A 24,620-nucleotide genomic window follows, 5' to 3' on the forward strand; every position below is an offset into this window, starting at 1 on the left:
ACGCAAAAAAGCCCAAAGAGTGAGACAGTCTGGCCAAGCCTGTCCTGGGGAGGAGCGAAGCTCGCCCAGACTGCTGTTCTCTGCAGCAAGGCAAGGACAGGTCCCCACTGAGCAGAGTATTAGGGTCAAGTGAAAAGCAGAAGGGAAGACCCGCATTTGAGTGGGATGTACAGATGGAAACTTTCTTGGGATCAGGAGAAAGAAGAGAAGAATACATACAAAACTCCGTATTGTTCTGGCAAGAGCAACCTGTGTAACTCAAAAATTGGCCAAGGATGATGGATTTGCATGGATTAACTGTATAAGAGAGTGGCCATCTGCTCCCGTGATTTTGAAATGCTTAAGTTATAAAGCGCCTGGCCAAATATTTTCATATAGGACTGATGAGCTGAGAGTCAATGAAGACATCATCTATCCACCAGTTACAAAGGTAAATTCTGACACTTTTGGAATAATAAAGATGCAGCCTGATATCTTGTCTCCATCACATTTCAGTATGTGCTACCACCTGCAGGGCTGGACTTTCAGCAGCTATAAAGCAAATTCAACTGCAGAGTTGGCCCTATTGGCAGGTAATCGGGCAATTCCTTAAGACAGTGGAAATGTAAGTGTACACAGAGCTGTAAACCATATATTGTAACACTTCACAGATATCCTGGCTCTTTTCCTGTGAGTTTTCATTCCTCTTAATTGACAACATTTTGGGTTCTATTAAAAAAACAACCTAGGTTGTCAAAATATGGACTCTCTAATTTCATGGTGCAATCTATCTTTATAAATTGTTTTCTTTGGCCAGAAATGATACAACAATTTCTGATCCTCTTTCATATGCACATCAAAGCATGCCCATGTATCTTTTTAAGGGCTTGGATTTGTAGGCATTTGGTGATGCCAGACTTTAACCAAAATTACTTAGACTAAATTGTGCCAAAGTGTTAGCATGTTCCCATTATGAAACATCTGAGTGCCACAGAAGTATGATTTGTTCCCATCATTCCTAATGCTGTTTCTGGAAAAAGGACAATAAAAACAGAAGCTAACATTTACTGATAAGCTTACTGTGTGTCAAGCACTGTATTAAGCCCTTACACAGATTAGTTTACTCAATCTTCACTCTAAACCAAGATATTGATATATTCTTATTAGCCAGAGAAAGCAATGGTGTACAGATTAAAGAACTTGTTCGATACGATGCACTGGATAGTGGTGGCACCAGGATCTCAAGCCAGGCAGCCTCGCTGTAGAGCTGATGGTCCTCACCACTAACATGCTACGCTGGAAGTAAGGACCAAGAGTAGCTCTCAATGCAAAGGCTGAGTCTTCAAGATATCTATTCATTTTGCAGTTCAGAAAAGGATTTTTAAAAGTGACTGAGCCATGGGGCACCTGGGTGGCTCAGTGGGTTAAAGCTTCTGCCTTCAGCTCAGGTCATGATCCCAGGGTCCTGGGATCTAGCCCCAGACCTCTGTGCTCAGCAGGGAGCCTGCTTCCCTTCCTCTCTCTCTGCCTGCTTCTCTGCCTACTTGTGATCTCTGTCTGTCAAATAAATAAATAAAAATCTTTATTATAAAAAAAGTGACTGGGCCAAAAGAAACCAATTGTTCACCACTGATGGTCTGGAGAAGGTTCAATTAACCTGTAACAAGAGTTTGTGGGGGTAAAAATGCAGCGCACAAGATATCATCACGGTGCTGTATTCCTCCTTTCCATTTCTCAGGCTGGATGAAGAATTGATTGAAGTTTTGTAGTCGAAACACCGTAAGAGCCCTAGTAAAAAGGATGCAGAATTTAGCTGTGGATCCAAATGCGAAAGAGATCTTGAGTTGCCAGCATCCACTCATCATCCACAATCCTGAACCTCCCACACTAAACTTTTTTTATTATTTTCTCTTCGAATTCCCTGGTACATTATGAATATTTAATATTACAAAGTTAATTATCCTCTCACAGCCATTAACACCAAACAAGTATGCATTTATCAAATTAATTATCCATCACCGAGAATCCAAAGCCAAGTTTCCCCACATAGGTACCATAAAACCATTAAGAGTTTTTTGACAGTAACAATAAAAAAGGAGATGAGTCTGTGAAGAAATAGTATTTGGTAGTTGAAACAAAAATAGTAAGATCTTTCTTCATGAGAGATTCCATAGAAGTTCACATGTTAACATTCCCTGTGGCATTTTCCAGACTTACCTGACTGTAGAGTCCCATATCAGATAGCATCTCGAAGGGCTATCATTTGTGAAACACACCTGGAAAGTGCCACTCCAAAGGAGCAGGACTCTGGTGACAGACATATTTTGAGCAGAAACAATAGTTTTAAAAAGACCAATATCTTGGGGGTACTGCTGTGACTCTGACAGACCAGGATAGGCAGGCAATGAAATGTCTGGGGCCTGGTAGGGAAGGGAGGGGCATGAACATTAAATTGTGGCCCATCAATATCACCTTGCTTCCACACGATGATTTAAGTTCTGGCTATCAGACTATACTAAGTCTCTTGCTCCTTCTAGAGGCATACACACCTCAAATGAGTGATAGTAACCAGTTAGTAACCGCAGGCTTGGTGTCTTCACCCTCACTCTCTCCTCACCCATCCAAAATCTTGCTTCTATTCCCAAAGGTCTCCAAATTGCTCCATCACTGTAAGTTTTCACTCTCTGAAGGATGTGGCTTTCTGCTCCTGAAAATTCTTTTCTTTTTTTTAAAGACTTCATTTATTTATTTGACAGAGAGAGAAAGATTACAAGTAGGCAGAGAGGCAGACACAGAGAAGGGGGGAAAGCAGGCTCCCTGCCAAGCAAAGAGCCCAATATAGGGCTCAATCCCAGGACCCTGAGATCATGACCTGAGCCAAAGGCAGAGGCTTAACCCACTGAGCCACCCAGGTGCCCCTGAAAATTCTCTTCTTTCTAGTACATCCTGCTTCTCTTCTTGCCTCCCTGAACTTTCACTCCCATTCTCTATTTTCTCTTCCCTCTTTCTTCCCTTCTTTCACTACACACATTCCTTACTGTCATTCCTCTTGTCCTTTCTCTCTACTCATGTGGGTTCATTCAGGGATTCTATCTACCACCTCAGGTTGCAATCTTGCTTCTGTGAAAATGGTTCTTAAATTTATCCACATTCATAACTTTCCCCAGTGTTGAAATGTTCCCACTTGCCAGGGGACAATTCTATATAATATTCCCATCAGCAACATATCAAGAAATCCAAAGTTTTCATCTTCTGTCCACACCAGGTCTCAGTCCTAAATTGCCTAATTTGGTTACCAGACAAGCAGTCCAGCTTCCTGTGTGTTTCTCTTCCTCAGTCACATCAAATACTTAGACTCCCACTCTGCAATATGTTAGCAATTCATTCCTTCCTTTTTATTTTAGACAGTTAATGTCAACTACCTAGTCCAGTGTTCACTACCTCATCACTGAATAATTGTAAGGGCCTCTTAACCAATACCTTTGCCTTTAGTCTACCCACCTCTAGTATCTCTTTTATTCTGCCACTAGAATAATCGTTCTTTTGGGGGGCCTTTCATCTATATTCATTTTACAAGCACTTTTTTTTTTCCACATGGAAGTCCATATTCAGGTGCTGCAGCGGATAGAACCAAGAGCATCAAATGACTGACATAAAAAGTGAAATGCAATAAATGTCAAGGAAGTACTGACCAGTCACCAAGGAAGTCCAGCTACAGAAATCATAGAAGGCTGAGTGAGGGGTCATATTTGAACTGCACCATAGCAGATGATTAGGATTTGCAAGAGGAAGGCACTCGAGGCCGAGGAAACAGCCTGGTCAAATATAAGGCTAATGCCTCATTTAAAAATATGTATTCGTTTTCCACTCTCTTCATGGCATATTTCAAATGAGTGAGCCTATTATTCAAAAGCTAGTGCTATTTGGGTCCAATCTACTTTTTTAGGATTAGTTCTCTCTATTCTTCTACCCTTGATATTCAAAGTAAAATATGAATACCCAGCTAAATATTTGACAGAACTACTGGAAGCCATAAGGTAAATATGCTTCACCGTCCACCTTCCACCTTCACTCTTTAATTTACTTAAAGAGTTTGGGGACAATATTTTTATTTTGAAATAAGATAGATGAATTTACGTTCTAGAATGTAAAATTCACCTGGATTTAAAAGGTAGAACACAAGGCTTCAAATAAATTTCTTGCTTGTAGGAGCTGGTTTTGAATTGTTAGATGGATTCAGGGCCTCAGTTTCTGAAGCACACTTTCTTGTTCAACACAAACGAAATCTTTACTGTTCTCTAAGCACCCTCCACATTTCTAGCTACTTTGTTTTCATTCATGATGTGCTCATCCATCCCTCTATGGATTTCCATTTACATACAGTCCCACATCTGTCTCCCCATACACCCATTCTCTAAGGCCCATCTTGTTCTGGTAGGCTTCTTAATAACTAGAGTTGAAAGAAATATTTCTTTCTTCTCATCTCTCACTCTGTTCAAATTTTGTTATAACATCTAATAAATATATATAGCTACACTCCTCTGTTAGATTATAAATTCTTAAAAACCAGGCATCTTATCTCATTCTGCAATCCCGTAACAGCAAGCATTGTGACCACCTTATAATGGGTATTCAATAAATATTTGTCAAATAAATAAATGAAAAATTCTCTGTCTAAATGTCACTTTATTTGAGCCTTCTTGACCACTCTATCTAAAGACTCTCACTTGAGGGTTAATATCCAAAATATATGAAGAATTTATACAACTCAATACCAAAAACCCCCAAATAATCCAATTAAAAAATGGACAGAGGATATGAATAGACATTAGTCCAAAGAAGACAACAGACACCTAGAAAGATGTCTAATATCACTAATCATCAAGGAAATGTAAGTCCAAACTACTGGATAGTTCAGTTGGTTGAGTGTCTAACTCTTGATCTCAGCTCAGGTCTTGATCTCAAGGTTATAAGTTCAAGCCCTGTGCTGGGCTCCATGCTGGGTGTGGAGCCTAGCTTTTTTAAAAAAAAAAAAAAAAAGGGCAAAGTTATATAACAACTCACACTTGTCAGAATGGCTAAAAATTCAAGAAATAACAAGTGTTGGAGAGGATGTAAAGAAAAAAGGGCACTCATGCACTGTTGGTAAGAATGTAAATTGGTGCCATCACTGTGGAAAACACTATGGAGGTTCTTTAAAAAATAAAAAATGGAATTACCATATAATTATTTGGTAATCTAGTAATTCCATTATAATTACTAGATTATATGGTAATCTAGTAATTCCACTACTGGATATTTATCAAAAAAAATGAAAACACTAACTCGAAAAATATACATACCCTATGTTTATTGCAACATTATTTACAATGGTCAAAATATGGAAGCAGCACAAGTGCCCATTCATTGATGAATGGATAAAGAAGATATGGATAAAAAAGATAAATATATACAAACACATATATATGTATAAGACATATAAGATACATAAGATATGTATACATACGAATAAAAATAGAATAAATAAAGAATGAAAGAAGAATGAACTCTTATTATTTTCAACAACATGGATTGATCTGGAAGGCATAATGCTAAGTGACATAAGTCAGAGAAAAACAAGTACCATATGATCTCACTCATATGTGGAATTTAAGAAACAACATAAATGAACAAAGAAAAAAAGACACGAAGCCAAAAAAGTCTCTTGAATATAGAGAACAAAACAGTAGCTGCTAAAAAGGAAATTGGTGTGGGGATGGGCAAAATAGCTGAAGGGGATTAAGAATACATTTATCCTGAGAAGCACTGAGTAATGTTAAACATACTTAAATAAATAAAAGAAAAGAAAATTTGAGGCGGGGAGCACTATTACTTACTTACTTGGATTTTTCAGTCAGAATAAAACTTTATTTAAAATAAAAGATAAAATAAAGTAAAACTCTCCCCCTTGAGTTTTCATCCTTCAGCCTACATCGTTTCTCTTGATTACATTTATCATTAGGTGCTATTGTGGTCTGTATTCACTTGTCTGTTTATTCACTCTCTCCCCTACCAAAAACAAGCTCTAAGAGAGGGGGGACTTCATTTATTTCCTTTCTGTATCAGCAATGCTTAGAATAGTACCTAGCACATAATAGGCATTTAATAAATATTTGTAGAATTGGTGTATGAATTACTCTTTCTTTAAAAAAATCAATAATTTAATACTTATATTTTTTAATAATATTAATATGAGGCTTAGCAAGGTAAGATATTATAAATAAGGTACCTTGCATTCTGAATTTGCCATGAATCTTATAAGAACATTACATGTAATTATTTTTTTGGAAGATTTTATTTATTTGACAAAGATCACAACTAGACAGAAAGGCAGACAAAGAGGGAGAGAGGAGGAAGCAGGCTCCCCTCTGGGCAGAGAGCCCGATGCGGGGCTCGATTCCAGGACCCTGGGATCATGACCTGAGCTGAAGGCAGAGGCTTTAACCCACTGAGCCACCCAGGCACCCCTACATGTAATTATTTTTAATTTTTTTCTTCACTGAATGGTAAGTTTGGTTGAAGACATTTCCCGTTGGGGATGGAGACAAAAATTCAATGTCCAAATGTCTTTTTGCCAAGATACCCATATTAACTAGATACATTTAGGTAATACGAGTCAAAGGCACAGAATGCTTTTCCTAAGATGGTATAAAAACTATCCCTTCTGATATTTGACCTTGTGTGCCAAAGTGTTGAGAAACTAATTAGCTGCCACCTTTCCCTTAAAACCTAACCTGAAACTTTCAATTGAAATGACAGTTGTCCTTAAAATACCTTAAGAATCCACACTGTATTTCCCACTTTGTCCATTTCAAAGATAACTTTTTTTAAGTTTGTACTTTTGCCAAGAGTTAAATTGAAGTGCAGAATGAGCCAATTTTAAGGCATTTTAGGAGTCTGAGAGATTTGTTCTTTTGACATTGAAAGAGTTCACTTGTTCCATTCCACACCTCCCATCAGAGATCCTGAGTCACTGTGTCATCTGTGAAGATGATCAGATCTCTCGCTCCGAATGTAGATATAATAACCAATTCTGTGAGAACAAAATTAATTCACCTGTCAAGTATAAAAAAATACAAAAAAGAAAAAATATATATTTTAAAAAACAACCTTTTTTAGGGTGAATGAGATGGGAAAATAACTCTTACCAAAACCTATCATGTAGTCATTGTCATGGAGAGAACAAAAGAACACAATCAACTATTTTTGCTAATTGTTCCGGTGTTGTTAGTCCAATTACCATAAGAATCTATCCTTGTTCAGCCCATTGTGCTTTTTAGGCTTAAAAGAGGTATCTCAAAGGCAGAGAATGCATTTCATATAAATCAGTTCGTTTTTACTCTTTTTCCTAAAATTCTTGGAGTCAAATTTTGGATACCAAAGCCACGACAAAATTAGCTTTGAGGGTTATTTGTGAATCTCCAACATACCTGCCCCCTCCTGAGTTCCAACATGGTTTTCAGAGTAAGTTACACTTTGGAAATGTTCATTCTGGGTCTCATTCTAATAATAGAAACCAATTGAGTCACATAGAATTATAGTACCTTAGTAAAGCAATTATTAAGAATTTAATATCTTGTGATAGGTAAGTTTTATTGTCAAGGAACTTCAAATCCCTAATCTAATTTCACTTAAAAATACTTTTAGAAATCAAGTTATATCAACACCTATTTATTGAGCACCTACTTTTACAGAGCTTTGTGAAAGATGTAATCAATAAAATTTTCAAAATTACTTGAATAAATGATTCCCTTCTTTATATAAGCCCAACTATTTTACAGAGATAAAATCTTCATAAACAGAGGTTTTCTTTTAACAGAAAGGAAAGAAATACAGTGGGAGAAACTAAAAGCCCAAGTCTATTTTGAAAAATTATAGGATCATAGAATTTTAGGGCAGGATAAAATCTTAAAGTATTATGATTGTTTCTTTGATTTTACCAGAACTATACATATTATGTGCAAATGCAAAGTTAATTGATCATCTATTCATTTAATTTTACCAATGTAAATATGACTAGACATTTAACGAGACATTACTTAGTTGGCCCTATGTCAATTCACAACTTTGTCTCTAAATATATTTTACTTAAAATAGTAAGAAACATCTTTTTAGAAGTTCTGAATTTGGAGCTGCTTCTTAACAGATTTGACATATTCTCTAGATATTAATGAATGCATTTCTAGAAAACCAACATGGGCTCTCCAATTCAGGTTTTGCTTAGAACCATTTCACAGTGGCATTTATCATATCCTGCCTTGTGTGATTTGACTCCCCAGTTAGAATGTATTGCCCGTAAGAGCAAGTATCATGCTTCTTCACATTCAGTCCACCATAGTTCCTAATTCAGTACTTTCTACCTAGGTGTACTTTAAAAATATGTGTGGGAAGAAAAAAGGAAAAATAATAGTAAGCTAAAACCTTGAGGTGTTAATTTATTTTTTTAATTTAATCTTAATTTAAAGCATGGTTTTAAAAAATTTTTTATTTAAATTCAATTTAGTTAACATATAGTGTATTACTAGTTTCAGGGGTAGAATTTAGTGTTTCATCAGTTGCATATAACACCCAGTACTCATTTAAAAAGGTGTCTTTTATATGTTCAAACATACAAAACTGATTCCCTCGATTTGATTGACATAACCAATCTATTCAATCAGATTACTTGTTCAAGAGAATATAGCTGCTCTCCAATGACTCCGTGACTCCATTTGTAACTCAGGAATGGTGGAAAGGGCATGGACTCTGGCACAGGAATTCCAATTCGGCTGCCTACTAGCTTTGTAATGTTGGTTAGACTACACATTTTCTCAAGCCACAGATTCTCCCTTGTGAAGGAAGACTGGTAATACTTAGATTCCCAGTTTATTGTGAGGCAGAGTAGATTTGAATAACTATCCTGCTTGTTCCTTATTCAGACTGTGACCTTGAGTAATTAACTTCTCTAATTCTCAGATTTCCCATTTTTTAATAAACATTAATTAAATCATTCAACAAATATCATTGAGCATCCACTAAGAACGAGACACTGTAACACACACATAAACACACTTAAACACACATGCACACATACACACACACATTAAATGCTATAATCTAATTCTACATTAAACAAAGTATAGGAAGGTATACAGCACAAAGACAAATGGGGGCATATTTCCACCTCGGGAGTAAAGAGAGATGTCCTGATGGAGAAGATTAATGAACAAGACCTGAAACAAGAATAAATGTTAGCTACATGAACAACGTTTGGAGAAGGATTTCTAGAGAAGGGGAGAGAATAAAGGCAAGGGGTAAGGCTTACATGGGAACAGGCTGACAGCAGGTTCCTATATTTGAGTTTGAAAAGTACCACAGTTGGCACATGGCTGGCTGTCAGAAGAGTGTGCAACCCTGTATCTTAGGGTCATGGGTCCGAGCTCCACGTTGGGTGTAGAGATTACTAGAATATACCCAGGAATGGATAAAAATGATACGAAGAGTAGGTCTGGGCCAGAGGGAGTTTCAAAGTATTTTATAGACACTCTGAAAGGTGTTAAACAAGGAAGTGATATAGAATGCATTGTAGAAAGAAATTATTATAGCTAAAATGTGCAGAGTCTATTTAAAAGGTAAAATGGGGGCATTACTAGAGAAAAGAACAAATTAGAAGTCTGTGACATTCAGCCAGGTAGAAATGAGGCCCTGAATGATATAGTTGTAGTAGTAATTGGAACAGGTTTGAGAAATATTTGGGATATAAAATAGGTAACAGTACTTGGTTGTGATGTTGAGTGAGAAGGAAGAACCAAGGTGGATATTTAGGTCTCTGGCTGTTAACTTAAGTTCTGAAGCTAAGAGGGAAAAAGTGGATTTTGAAGAGGGAACAAATAATAAATTCAATTTAAAATATGTTGAATTTGAGATTGCAGGCAGACGTGTCCAGAAAGCAAATGGATAAGTGAGCTTAAAGAGATAAGAGCTGACGATAAAGATCGAGATACCTACAAAATATTGCCTACCTTTCAAATGAAGCTAGGATTAAGTTAGATAATGTATGTAAAGGGCTTAATGTTACAAAGCATTATAAATAAAATAAGCCAGATGCATATTTAGATACTTTACTCAATAAATGTACTATCTATCTTATCCTGGGCAAAATTATCAAACCAATCTCTTTATTTAGGTAGAGCCTGAAGTTAAAGCTACAACTTAAACAATCTCCCTCTAGGTTTTAAAGAAAGCTTAATAAGCTGTCAGTCTTCCAGTTATTTCTTCTCTAATCACTAAACTCTCAAGGAAGTGGCTTAATGGACCTTCCTTCTCCCATTATAAATGAACAGTCAACCTGTCTGTCCTCTTGCTACTTTGTTAAATGCCTCCTAATATAAAGGACCCTGTTGAATTCCAGTAAAATCTGTCCTCATATAAGGGCTTTGACTTAGGAAATAAAATTTTTTTGAAGATTTTATTTATTTATTTAAGAGAAAGAGAACATGCATGAATGGGGGAGGGGCAGAAGGAGAGGGACAAAGAGACTCTCAGGTGCCGGGGCTCGAGCCCAGAACCCTAAGATCATGACCTGAGCCAAATTCAGAGGTTTAACTGACTGAACTACCCAGTCACCACAGAAATAAACTTTTTAAATCTACCAATATGAAAGCGAAATAATACAATTGAGAATGTATTTCTTCAACTTTCAGTTCCAACTAGAGATCCAAATCCTGAAAACCTTGTGGGAGATGGAAAAGATGGGGAAAGATGGAAGGAGTGGTAACTGTTCCCTCTCTCAACTCAGTCTTCCCAAAGCTCCCTCTCCAAGACAACAGAAAGTCACCACCCATCCAGAGAGAGCAGAACATCAGGTGTTCCCTGTCTTCCACACTCTCTCCCTCCCTTCCTTCCTTCTTTCCACTCTATGCCTAACGGGGGGCTTGAACTCACTACCCAGAGATCAAGAGTCACACACTCTGTGCCAGCCAGGCACCCCAGGTGTCCCTTTAAATCACAGGGATCATTTTAATCCTTTTAAAGGACTCTACTCACTAATCTTTTAAAACTGACTTGTGTAAAAATTTAAAAATAAATAAATAAATAAATAATTTTAAAAATCCTTATCTTTGATGCTAATTTCTAACTATGGATATCTTAAAAATACAATTAAGAAAACAGTATCTCCAAACTCTTGACTTACACTGATGAATTCTTAAAATTCTTTTTTGTGATGTTCAAAATTTCAGCTGGATCCGCTGTATACTTCACATCTACCATGCCATAACATTTGAGAATCAAACTGACTTATTACCACAGCCCGAGATAGAAATACTTACTCTATAGTCTACTGAGAGATAAGTCATTAATGGATCATGAGTGTTCCTAGGATGTGAAGAAGCCTTCTCTTTCAAAGATGAGGATTACCGAATTCATTCTTGATATCAAGTAGAATAATCTGGATTATACCTCCTTTCTTTACAGTCAAACTACCCCTGAAAACCAAGCTGTAAGTGGCACTATGTTTTCTAGTCTGTATATGCACATTTGCATTAGAAGAGAAAGTCTTTCGTGTGATCAATAAAAGTCCCCAAATATATACTGCTAATTTTCTAGTTATAAAATCTGATTTGGATCCTAGCTTCAAATTATGAAGATCAAAATTCCATAGTAAATAATGTTGGGCATATTACCTATTAGAGCCATATTTTGTGAACTGTTGAATTTATGGACAATATATTTTTCGCAAATATCACAGTTTCATTTTCCTAGTGCTTATACAATGCCATAGAAAAGGTCCTGTTTATGATCCCTTAGTTCTCTCAGGAGAACAAGAAAGAGAAGTAATTTTCCTTATAATGAAATGGAAGAATTGCTCCTCGAGAACAGTAAGCAGGCCGTGAAAGGCCCCTGTCTGCAAGGATATGAAGGAAAAGCTAATACAGAATTCTGGAGCCTATTTTCCTCTTTGCTGCAATCTAAAATAAGTAACAAGAGAGGAAGAAATGAGTTCCCTTTATCGTTGAAAGAATATAATTTATACATTAGGAATTTATTGACTATAAAATCTAGGAAACTTTTGGAAATGGTATTATGACCCTGTCTGGAATGATTAAAGAAAAAGAGTCCAAAAGCCAGAAGAAAGCCTTCTAACACCTCTCAAAGCTGCTTGAGCTATGCGATCTTACAATGTTTTAGGCACTAAGCATTCAGTCAATCTGAGCAGTTTCACTCACTGAGCTCACCAGCAAGTTAATGACTCAGAATCAGTCAAGACCTCTATGTTCTTTTCTCTTTTAGATCCCGATTCAAAACCTACACTTTACCTCAAATAAACTTTTTATTTAAAAGTTTAAAAAAAAAAAAGATTCTGATTCATATACAAACATTCTCCTTTAGCCTTCCTACAGTTTTGTGTGAAGCACATCATACCTCTCCCAGCCTGTAACCAGTATCGTCTTCTTAAGAACCAGGATCTGTGAAATATCCACAGCTCCCTCTCGCCCAACATTTAGTGTGTGGTAACAGTATCCACTGAAGTCCCATACCTTCAAGAGAAAAACTTAAGTCACCTTTGAGACAAGAACAGAAAATGTCTTCTTCCATGAGTAAAATAACACAGTATAATAGGATTATTTTAAACTTTGGTGTTTATATTCTGGACAAGGGCTGATTCACTTAGGGTATGTCATAATTAAGACAATCCCCTCACCATTTAAATTTACCCATTATTTTTTGTTATTCTACTTGTAACCTGATCAATTTAGTCTAATAATAGCTGATTCGGGGGCACCTGGGTGGCTCAGCCAGTTAAGTGTCTGCCTTCAGCTCAGGTCATGATTCAGAGTCCTGGGATCAAGGCCTGCCTTAGGCTCTAGGATCAGCGGGAAGCCTGCTTCTCCCTCTCCCACTCCCCCTGTTTGTGTTCTCTCTTGCTATCTCTCACACTGCCAAATAAATAAATAAAATCTTTAAAAATTATAACAATAATAGTTAATTTGAAAGCTTTAAATAAGTATTTTTAAGGGAAAGCCTAAAATTATGTAGAGCCATATTTGGGAGTCTGTTGAAATCCTGGTTCTTTCTCTAAGTGTATGTCTCTAAATTTCAATTTCCTTACTTACAACCCAGGACACTTATTCCTCTGGGACATTCAGGAGGTTAAACATCTAATACAGAGCCTGAAACATAGTCCTTAAAGGTAGGTTTCCCATCTTCTCCCAGGAAAATGTCCTGTTGAGAGTGGATGCCAGACCTCATCTATAAGAGGAACAAGCACTTTGAGTTTGCTTCCTCCGGCAGGTGGTAAGGACCCGGGCCCAGTGGGTGAACTTACAACAGAACATCATTAGGTTACCAGCAGCTAAAACTAAGCCCTGCCATAAAACATCATTGGTGTATCATTGACAAAGGACAAGTAGACACTACCAAAATTAAGTTGCATATACGCTTTGACTAGACTCCCTTTGACTTTCAGCTTCAAGAAAATCATCTCACAGAGGCACTTACATGTGTGAAAAGACATATTTTGAATATTTTTATATTCTTGAAGCATTATTTATAAAAGTTAAATACCTGAATCAACCTGGTTGCTCATGGGACTAAACAGACAGAATATGGAATATCTATACAGTAGCATAGAATGTAGCCATTAAGTAGAATATGTCATTTCTATAATTTTAAGCTCTGCCTAAACTGAACCAGCTATGGAACCTTAAGCAATTTGCTTTATTTCCTTGGGCTTTCATTTCCTCCTTTGTAAAATTGACATAATAATATTACTAAGTATATAGATACATATGTTGGGGGGGAGGTGTGGTGAGGGTGTGCATTTGTGTGTGTGTGTATGTGTAAAGTGCTTAGAACCAAGAACCTGGTTCTTGGTCAGCATGTGATAAAAGTGAGCTAACATTATTATTATTGTATGCATTCATTTGACTCAGTGTCCACAATGGAAAAATGCAAAATGCAGAACAACATAAATATTGGGCTGCCTTTAAGAAACAGATGTTGTGGGACGCCTGGGTGGCTCAGTTGGTTAAGCAGCTGCCTTCGGCTCAGGTCATGATCCCAGCGTCCTGGGATCGAGTCCCACATCGGGCTCCTTGCTCGGCAGGGAGCCTGCTTCTCTCTGTCTCTTCCTGCCATTCTGTCTGCCTGTGCTCACTCTCTCTCCCTCTCTCAGACAAATAAATAAAAAAAAAAAAAAGAAACAGATGTTGTCCTTTGGCTAGAAGGATGTATGAGAAACCAGTAACAGTGGTAGCTACAAGGGAGGAGCCATGAATAGAGGTGAGAAAGAAACTTTCTTCTTACTGTGTAACTCTTTGATATTTCAAATTTTATTGTATGATTACATTAATTATTTAAAACATTAAGTAATTAAAAATCAGACTCTTCAAAACCGTGATAAGTAAGGCGATACTTCTAAATCTTGGATGACATAGGTACTGGTTTGGGATCCTCAATTATAAATGAGATTGGAAAATGTCATTCATTCTTGTCTCTTCACAGCATATGAACAGCTCAACCCTGATTTATGCATCTTAGAGAGAGGTTGCCAAATTTCAGAATTCTGTTGTGCTATTATGATAAAGACAAATATATCTTCAAAAGCTGTGATTATTCTACTAAATTCACATTAACTTTGATGATGCAAGGCTTGAGCTGAGATGTTGAAGGGTACACATGCTCTTCTTCACCTACATCACTGCATTTTCCTCTAAACACGGCTCTTAGCAAATCCACCTAAAATAATACCCACAAATAGGTATTGTAAAGATCCGACGGTCCCCAGGTCCAATGAAGCCCCTTAGCTGGGACAATCTGCAAGGTTTTACCAACCATCTGCTAATCTGCCCTGCTCTGGACTCTACAACCGGTTACTTTCCAAGAAAGGGGTAGAAAGGAACCTAGTCTACTCGTCTCATTTCTCAGTTCAGTCTTGTACCCCAGAACCAGTAAGTGGGAAACTCATGTGCTCCTTTTGCTTAAGTCTGTCTAAAATTCCAGTTCCAGTTATTCTTGTTTTATTCCACCTTGACCTCTGCAGTTGGAATTGTCCCATTATTGGCATATGTCTTACCAGTTCTGTAAACCAGGTTACTTAAACCCAAGCTCCCAGTCCTTACCTCCTGCCATTTAACCTTCCCAGAGGCCCAGCTCTGGTGATTTCCAGAGATTCTCACTGAAACCCACCATAGCACCTTTTTCACATTGACAGTAGCCAGCCTGGAATCCCCCGGAGTTCTTGCTTCCAACTCCTATCATGTTCTACCCACATATCCAGAGAACTTTCCATTACCCTCCCATGCAGCATACCAGCATGCATCATACACCCCACCATGGAAGGCATACTTCATGACTACGCCCTGATTCTAGTTATGACAGAAGTTTGAGAACCATTCAAAGCTTATTCTGAGAAACTGCCTTCTGTTGCCTCCAAGTGTCACATGCCATCTCCAATCAAGGATTGTCATTAGTCTCAGAGCTGAGGGGAGCGGAGAGGATTCACTGGCGGGCATGACTTCACATATCAAGTATCTAAGCTTTGCATGAAAATTTGATCATGTTCACAAAGCGTAATAGCACCTTTCTCCCAGAAGAAATTAGTTAATGGTTACAAAACAAGAAAAGTGGAAGTATTAAATATTGTTAGTTTAGGGTAATAACTAAGATAATGATTGTTCTGCCTACGATTCTTCTTTACTGTCTCACTTTCCTTCACATAAAAGTGCAAATTACAACATGGGTTGATTATAAATATTCATTTGCCCTCAAATTTGAATCTATGCCATTTCAAAAAGTTTTGTTGCCCTGATTTCTCATTTTATAAACTGAGAAAAAGAAAACTAGAGATATTAGTTGGAGCATAGGAAAATTACTTGGACTTCTTATTCCCCAAAGTAATCCTCTATCCAGAACACTGGAACAGGCTTTCTAAAATAAGTAAGCCAAGTTGTGTTTTTATGTTAAATAATTTATTCAGAAAAATCATTTATTCATTTTTCCACAGAGGTTTCTTCTTTTTTTTTTTTTTCTCGCCCCTAACAGCTTTGTTATTAGATGGTGTGGGTTATTTAAGTCTTCTTCTCTCATCTTTCCTCTTGCACGGCCAAAAAGACGAAAACAAATATAGCTATAGCTATGTCTCCTCACATAGTATTTCAGCCTCCTCATATCTGGATAGAAAAACATCACTGTGTTCTCACCTTTATGGTCCCATCTGTGCTGCCAGTCAAAAGCCGTGTCTCATTTGCATCAAGGGCCATAGTGCTGATTTCTGCATTGCCATGGCAACCAGTAAACTGTTTGATTTTCTGCCCAGTGTCTATCATCCAGAAGGAAACAGTAGACCCCGCGTCCGAGCTGATTACCTAAGAGAAAATAACCTTGTAAAGAAATTAAATACAGTCCCAGAATCCACCATTTTTGTTTCAATAAAAATATCTAACCTGGGAATCCCTCCCCCACCCCACAATAGTTAGAGACACAATTGTGATGTGTTTTCTTTCTTTTTGCTAAGCTGATAGCATTTTAATTCCTAAGCCAGAATGGAGGTACTGAAGTCATGATTCTCTTCACCAGCAAAGATAGGAATCTACTTCGCTTCCCTACCATTCTGCTGACTGTCTAGAGGCCATCCTGAAAGCAAATCCTACTGAAAATAAACTTAAAAATTTTCTGCATTTAGGTAAGAGAGCAGATTTTATTAGTCATGGTGCTCTGATACCATTTATTATATGAAAAGAAGCATTTTACTGTATTTCACCTTTCATTTAGCATTTTGAAAAGAAAGCACCACCAGACATTATGGGGGGAAAAGTTAATTTTAACAAACTGATACAACTATCGCTTTCAATGCCATTAGTCCCTTTCTTCCTCCTCTCTCAAGGTGCTATATATATTTTTATAGCTAAGCACAATTATTGATGGACCACTAAAAACAAAGAACACAGGAAGGTTAAATATAAATCTGCATATACACTCCAAGAGGAAGGCAACAAAACAAATGCTAAAAGGGATACGATTATACATAATAGCCAACAGTGGGAAATTTTATAGTGGCAAGTAAACAGTTAATTTCAGCTCTAGATATTTAGGCACCCTGTAGGAAGTTAAAATCACTTCACCCATTTGACTTGGGGACCCAGAAGAACGAAAGCAAAACAAAAACACTGAACCAAACAACAAACAAAAACACTGAACCCACAAATAAGTAGACTGGAAATTGCCTGAAGAAACATTTAGATTTTGAGTAAACTTAAATCATGTCTTTATTTTCATAGGTACTGATTACCATCGTATACATGTAAATTTATTAATAAGATGCTAATTTGGGTATCACACTTTTATAATTAAATGGGTTCAAGATTATCGAATGTATATTCCGAAGACCTGGAGAGCCGGCCATCTTGCGTGTGTATGCCTTCATTTGGATTTGGGACACACACTGAATGACCATTCCATCCCAGCTCCGTCACGGCAGCAGGGACTCATGAATCCCACTCTGAAGGACTCTACAGTCCGGGCTTGAACATTAAAATCACCTGAGGAACTTTATAAACCATGACCATATACCAGATCAGAGACTCTCATTTAACTGGACTAAGAAGGAGCATTTTTTTAATGAGCCGCCCAGGTTACTTAAGTCTGGGAACTCTCAGTATAGGTAAGGAAACAGACAATAAACAGGTAAGAGCCGAATAATAACACAAGTTTAGAGGTCTCACCCCTGGTTGCAGCAGGGACACTGAGAGGAATATCCAAAATCTCACTGGGTTGGGGGATGGGGAATGAAATGTGAGGAGGGCCAATCTGCGATTGAAGATAGGAACATGTATTTATTGGATGCCGAGCTCTTTACACTCACTATCTCATTTGATCCTTATAAAAATCCTGTAAAATAAATAACGTTATCATCCTCATTCGACCAGTGATGAAATTGAGATTCTAATCAGCTAAGCACTGTTCCCAAGCTTGTATAACGAGGTTTTAATCATGGGCTATCTATGGTAGACACATCATAAGGTCTTCTATATTCCAGTATAGTATCCCAGATAATTAAGAGTGTGCTGAGAAGAGAGAACGTGGAGAGTATTCAAAGCATAAGAAGCGCGATGTGAAGTGTAATGGAGACAGAGTGTGGATGCTGAGGTAAATTGTGGAATGCCAGGTGAGGCAGCCAGCTGGTCTGGTGACAGATCATGGAATCCCTGAAGAGCAATGCTTGAGATCTTAACTATAGAGAACAGACCGATGGGTACCAAAGGGGGAGGTGTGAGGGGAATGGGGGAAGTAGGTGATGGGGATTAAGGAGGGCACTTGTTGGGATAAGCACTAGGCGCTGTATGGAAGTGCTGAAGCACTAAATTGTACACCTGAAACTAATATTACTGTATGTGAAGTAACTGGAATTAAAATGTAAAAAAAAAAAAGCAATGTTAGAGAATAATGAGTCATGTGTATAAAGTTCTGGCTGGGATAGGAACCTTAGCTTTCACTGGGTGGGCAGCCTAGTGTATGACTCCAAGTTCACAGCAATCATTGCTCTTGATGGGGAGGATGATGATACAGCATTTTTTCTCCACAGGTTAGTGAAGGTACTCCTGGCAGTGGTGTAGAGAACAAATTGAGGTTGTAGGAAGACCATTTGGGGGCTGCTGTGATAGTCCAGGTAAAAGGTGTTCACCTGAAACAGCAGTTTGGCAGTAAAAAGGAGAGAAGAGACTGAGAAATAAAAGGGCCACCATTTTGCCACATTTATGCTCAGCAAAGAACTGGTAGTGAGCAATTGATCTCTCGTAGCCCTTTTTCCCCTGAAATTACAATTCTGAACCAAACAACTTCTTAAAATGATATAAAACTCTACGTATGTTACACATTTTCTCTCCTGAAATCAAAAGTAGCTTAAATATTTAATTACCATTGTTCAACAGTAGTATAATTTCTAGGACAAAATGGCCTGAATTTTGAAATAATGTGCCCTATCTCTTCAATTATCACCCCAGGTAACTGACTGTGTTTCTATTTGCTTTGATTTCTGCAACATGCCTCGTAGTTAAGAGCACTGATTCTGAAGCCAGGATGCCTGAGTTTAAAGGTGAGTTGTCTGAACTCAGGCTCATCGCTTAATGTCTCTAAGCTTCAGTTCCATTCCCTATGAACCAGAAAGAATCACAGTAACTACCTCAAACCATATTTAGGAGATTTTAATAAGCTAATATTTGTAAAGCACAGTACATGCTATATTATAAACAAGCTATAAAAGTTAACTAGTGTTACTATTCTATTTAAGCTTTATTTGTCTCACTCTCTATTTTGGGTGATATCACTTTTCATATCCAAACCAATTTAAAAAAATATTTAATATCTTGCTTTCTTTCAACCATGACAGTGAATACAGACAATTACAATTTTAGAAAGCAGATTGTAAATGTGCACTGAAATTTCAAATTATATCAGACTTGTGAATTTCTCCACATAATTACTTAGGAATTTGAACTGTATTCATTAAAAACAAAACCGTGGAAACATAATTTTCCAAGCTTGAGTGAAAATTTTGATGTCTTTTTTTTTAAGAAAAGGTTAAAGGTTGTGAAGAGTTTTATTATTACTATTCAAAAAGCATTTATTGAGAACTTAGGCATTTTAGTACTAAAAGATGGGCATTCCCTGATTTAAAAAAAAAAAAAAGCAAAGTGCAATGAGACCAATGTTCAAGGAAAAGACTTGTTTACTTGTCTGAGACTGGCATCACTCACATTACAAAGCATCTAATCATTGATTGCCCCACTTTACTCTGCTGTAGACATTCAATCAAGAATTAGTAACTTTCACATTTTGCTGTTTTGCAGCAAAACTCTCCCTCCTTTGATCACCTGGCTGAGCCCCAACATGCTATTCATCTGTTTTTAGCACCTTTCTCTGCTCTTTTCACAATTTCTCATGAAATCTGAATCAATAATGACAAAAGGGTAGAGCCAGTCGGATTTCATTTTATGGCAATCTGCCTTAAGGTGCAGTCTTAGTTTTCCGGAAAACAATATGCTGAAAAACGAGGACTGACCATGTCACAAACATACCACCAGTATGAACAAGACTTCTGTCACTATGACAACATCCAAATACAAGAATAGCAAGGCAGGTGAAAAGACTTTCAAAGTTTGGTGAGAGAGGAGTGCATTTAACATCACTTGGCAGTTGATGGAAGAGGTTTCACTACAGGACGGTGAGGACTTTATTTTTAGCAAGCTGTGATTTTTCTCAGGAATAGAGCCCAGGAATAAGTATTGGCTTCATGTTTATATGCCAGATTTTGATGAGACCAAATCTCTCCAAGTTTTCAGTTCTTTCCTAGCTGCTTCTTATCAGGTGAGACCTCAGCAGAGGAGGACAGGGCCCCTAATCATTCCAGTGTGAGCGGGCCTTGGGAGCAAACCGTTCTTCTCCGCCTTATGTACCCGAGTTAATAACCATTTAGGAATATATGGGTCTTTTTGTCTCTCTCATCGGAAGCTGTCACAGCCAATGAGACAATTCTAAGAGACGTGAGGCTGTATCCATATCCCCTAATTGCCTTCTTGTATTCCAACAACAGTAGGCATTTTAGTTATCTTTATATGCATTCCAAGTCCTAGGTCCAAGCGAGAAGGGAAATCAAAAATTACAGCAGCGGATGTCACTGGCTACCAAGGAATGAAGACATTTGATTTAATTGCTCTTTATAGTTCTATTTTCAGTCAGTGCTGTTTGTGGCCCCATAATATAAAGCAGGTTACCTATTTTATTTCTATTGTGCATCAAATCTCTAGAAGTCACATTTCAGTAAGTAGTGAAGTGAGGGGAATGATAAGATCTAAGTACTGGTGCAGAAAGAGGATTCAAATATTTTAAAGCAGCCAGTCTCCATTTATAAATCTTATTTATTACCTCTTTTGGGTTAATTTGTCATGTGCTCTTGCATAATTCATTCCTTGAGTTTATTGAACACCTATGATATGCAAGACACAGGATCTGGGAGTTGGGGATTCAGCAATGAAAAATTCCTGCTGTGGGGGTAGAGATGCAGTCAGGCGAGAAAATAAAAAGAAAAAAACCTATACAGATATAGAGATAGATATAGTCTAGTGGTGATAAGCATTATGGAGAAAAATATAACTGAGACGGAGGTAGAGGTCATTGGGGGTGAATGCAAAGCTGGGTGCTCTGACAAAGCCTCCATGAGAAATCATTGGAGGAAAAATGCAACTAACATAAAGGAGGGAGTCATGTAGGTACCTAAGTGAAGAAAGTTCTACGCAAAAGAAACAGCAGAGCAAAGGTCTTAAGGTAAATTTCCGTTGGACATTCAGGGACTAGCTAGGAGGTCAGCAATCCTAAGCAGTGTGAGCGTTGGGAGGGGCCGCAGGCTGTGACAACCTGTGGTTGTCATACAGGCATTCAAAACACTCCCTTCCTTCAAGAACTAGGGGCAAAGTCAGAAAAATACCATTTTCCCTTTTTTGACTAATATTTATTTAGCTTTTATTTCTGCTTTGTTCCATGCATGTTTATATACAATATCCTCTGTCCTTCACAGAAAATCTACAAGCGAGGTATTCTAATCCCTATTTTATAAATAGGAAAACTCTTGTGTAGAAAAGTGGTAGAGACTGCATTGCACGTCCAGGTTCCGGTTCTGCATGCTTAGAAGTCACCCATCCTAACCATAAGTAAAAAGCTAAACTAAAAAAATCGATAGCCCTAGGGGTGCCTGGGTGGCTCAGTGGGTTAAAGTCTCTGCCTTTGGCTCAGGTCATGATCCCAGGGTCCTGGGATCGAGCCCCACATCGGGCTCTCTGCTCAGCAGGGAGCCTGCTTCTTCCTCTCTCTCTCTCTGCCTACTTGTGATCTGTCTGTTAAATAAATAAATCTTTAAAAAAAAAATCGATAGCCCTTTTTTGATCAATAACAGAAATGAGGTCACAGGACAAATTGCTACCCCCAGAATTGGAGAGATCAACAGGCAAATAGAGAAATCCCCAGTTTACCAGAGAAGGGATGTGGGAACTGGAAACCACGGGAAACAGTGCCAAGAGAGGAAAACCACCACTTAAATTCACAAATTGTTGCAGGCTCCAAGTGAACAAGTCCAAGAGTTAAAAATGTCTGGTGGAGCCAGTTATGGGGGTTCCCAGAATTTTTTGTGGGGGGTCCCAGAATTTTATGAGTTTTATAGGTTTTTACTATAATATTAGACAAAAATCCCCTCCTGCTTCTGGCAGAGGCAGAAGGAAAGAAACTATTTCAAAATACATTAGAGTAACTGTTTCTTCTTAGCAAGGTCCACCCTCAAGAGAAACTATTGAGCCAGGACCTCACCTGCTGGGGTTTTATCAGTACTTACTTGATCCAAGGAAGGAAAATACCAAATTCTAGCTGGCTTTAGTCATATTGGACATAAGTGTGGGCAACAACTGAGGAGCCTATGCGATAAAAAAATTTACTTAATTTTGAAAAAGCAAAGTTCATAGTCCAGAGGCACGGGCTCACAAAAGACTGAGACCTAATGCTAGGACTACAAAGCGCTTCTCCTCCCCCATGCCTCACCACCACATTTCTAAAGGCCTATTTACAGCTGTTCCTTTTACCTTGTTCCTTATGTCCCACTATCAAGAAAAAATTACAAAACATAGGCATAAACATAAAAGGCAAAAAACACAGTTTGAGGAAAGAGAGCAAGCATCAGACTCAGACATGGTAGGGATATTGGAATTATCAGATCAGATATTTAAAATAACTATGATTAATATGCAAAAAGCTCTAATGGGTAAAGATAGCATGTGAGAACAGATGGGTAACATAAGCAGAGAGATGGAAATCCTCAGAAAAAAAAACAAAAAGAGATGCTAGAGATCACAAACGAATCATGCCTTTGATGGGCTTACTACTAGACTGAACATGGCAGAGGAAAGAATCTTTGAGCTTGAGGATATATCAACAGAAACCTCAAAAATTGAAAAACAAAGACGACAAAGGCTGAAAAACAAACAAACAAACAGTATCCAGAAACTGTGGGACAACTACAAAAGGTGTAACGTTCACACAATGAGAATACCAGTAGGAGAAGGAAATAAAAAAGGAACAGAAGAAATACTTGAAACAATAATGACTGAGAATTTTCCCAGTTTAGGAACAGGTACCAAACCACAGATCCAGGAAGCTCACATGACACGAAGAAGACTAAATGCCAAAAATAACGACACATAAGCCTATTAGAGTCAAAGATGACATTTTGAGAGAAGCCAGAGGACAAAGATAAAAAGAAACAAAGATAAGATTTACATTCCAGCAGGATAACAACAGATGTTGCCAAGGATGCAGAGAAAGGCAAACCCTCTTGCACTGTTGGTGGGAATGCAAACTGGTGCAGCCACTTTGGAAAACTGAAGATTCCTCAAAAAGTTAAAAATAGAACTACCCTAAGATCCAGCAACTGCACTACTAGGTATTTACTCAAAGGATACAAATATGCTGATTCAAAGGGGTACATGCCCCCAATATTCATAGCAGCATTATCAATAACAGCCAAACTATCAATAGAAAAATCTGTCAACTGATGAATGCACAAAGAAGATGTGGTATACATAAGCGCACACACACACACACACACACACACTGGAATATTACTTAGTTATCAAAAAGAATAAAATCTTGGGGCACCTGGGTGGTTCAGTAGGTTAAGCCTCTGCCTTTGGCTCAAGTCATGATCTCAGGGTCCTGGAATTGACCCCCACATCTGGCTCTCTGCTCAGCACGGAGTCTGCTTTCCACCCCCCCACCCCGCCTGCCTCTCTGCCTACTTGTGATCTCTGTCAAATAAATAATCTTAAAAATTTTAAATTAAAAAATAAAATAAAATCTTGCTATTTGCAATGACATGGATGGAGATAGAGTATTATTATACTAAAACAAAATAAGTCAGAGAAAGACAAATACCATATGATTTCACTCATAGGTGGAATTTAAGAAACAAAACAGATGAACATGTGGAAAGGAAATAATAGAGTGAGAAGCAAACCATAAGAGACTCTTAAGGACAAAGAATAAACTGAGGGTTGATAGAGGGATGTGGGTAGAGGATGAGCTAAATGGGTAATGGGTATTAAGAAGGGTACTTGTTATGATAAGCATTGGGTGTTATATGAAAGTGATGAATCCCTAACTTCTACCCCAGAAACTAATATTACACTATATGCTAATTTACTAGAATTTAAGTAAAAATTTGAAAAGGATTACATTTGACTTTTCCTTAGAAAACATGCAGTCAAATAGGGAGTCAAGTGAATATTTAAAGTGTTAAGAGGAAAAAAAACCCACAAATCTAGAATTCTGTATCTTGTGAAGATAACCTTAAAAATAAAGGAAAAATAGACTTTCTCAGACAAACAAAAATTAAGAAAATTTGTTCCTCGTAGACCTGCTTTCAAAATATGTTAAAAGTTCTTTAGAAAGAAAAAAATAATTTAACTCCAGAAATGAGATCTACATGAAAAAGGAAGGACATTAAAGAAGGAATAAGTGAAGGTAGAATAAAAACTTCTATTTTTCTTGTTCTTAATCGATCTAACAGAGCAAAACAATAATACCAA

The 24,620-nt window shown here is 37.6% G+C and overlaps 1 protein-coding gene across 1 annotated transcript in view; it reads right to left on the bottom strand.

The window, feature by feature from the left end:
- Positions 1-24,620, bottom strand: part of WDR49 (WD repeat domain 49) — a 131,797-nt gene that overhangs the window by 41,709 nt on the left and 65,468 nt on the right. Inside the window, exons 9-11 of the mRNA XM_044251727.1 lie at positions 16,200-16,364; positions 12,421-12,536; positions 1,637-1,767 (exon numbers count right to left, since the gene is read on the bottom strand). Coding sequence (XP_044107662.1) covers positions 1,637-1,767; positions 12,421-12,536; positions 16,200-16,364 — 412 coding nt within the window. The remainder of the gene's footprint in view (positions 1-1,636; positions 1,768-12,420; positions 12,537-16,199; positions 16,365-24,620) is intronic.

Source organism: Neovison vison, chromosome 6 (genome assembly GCF_020171115.1).
Source record: "Neovison vison isolate M4711 chromosome 6, ASM_NN_V1, whole genome shotgun sequence".
In the NCBI taxonomy this organism is placed as follows: Eukaryota; Metazoa; Chordata; class Mammalia; order Carnivora; family Mustelidae; genus Neogale; species Neogale vison.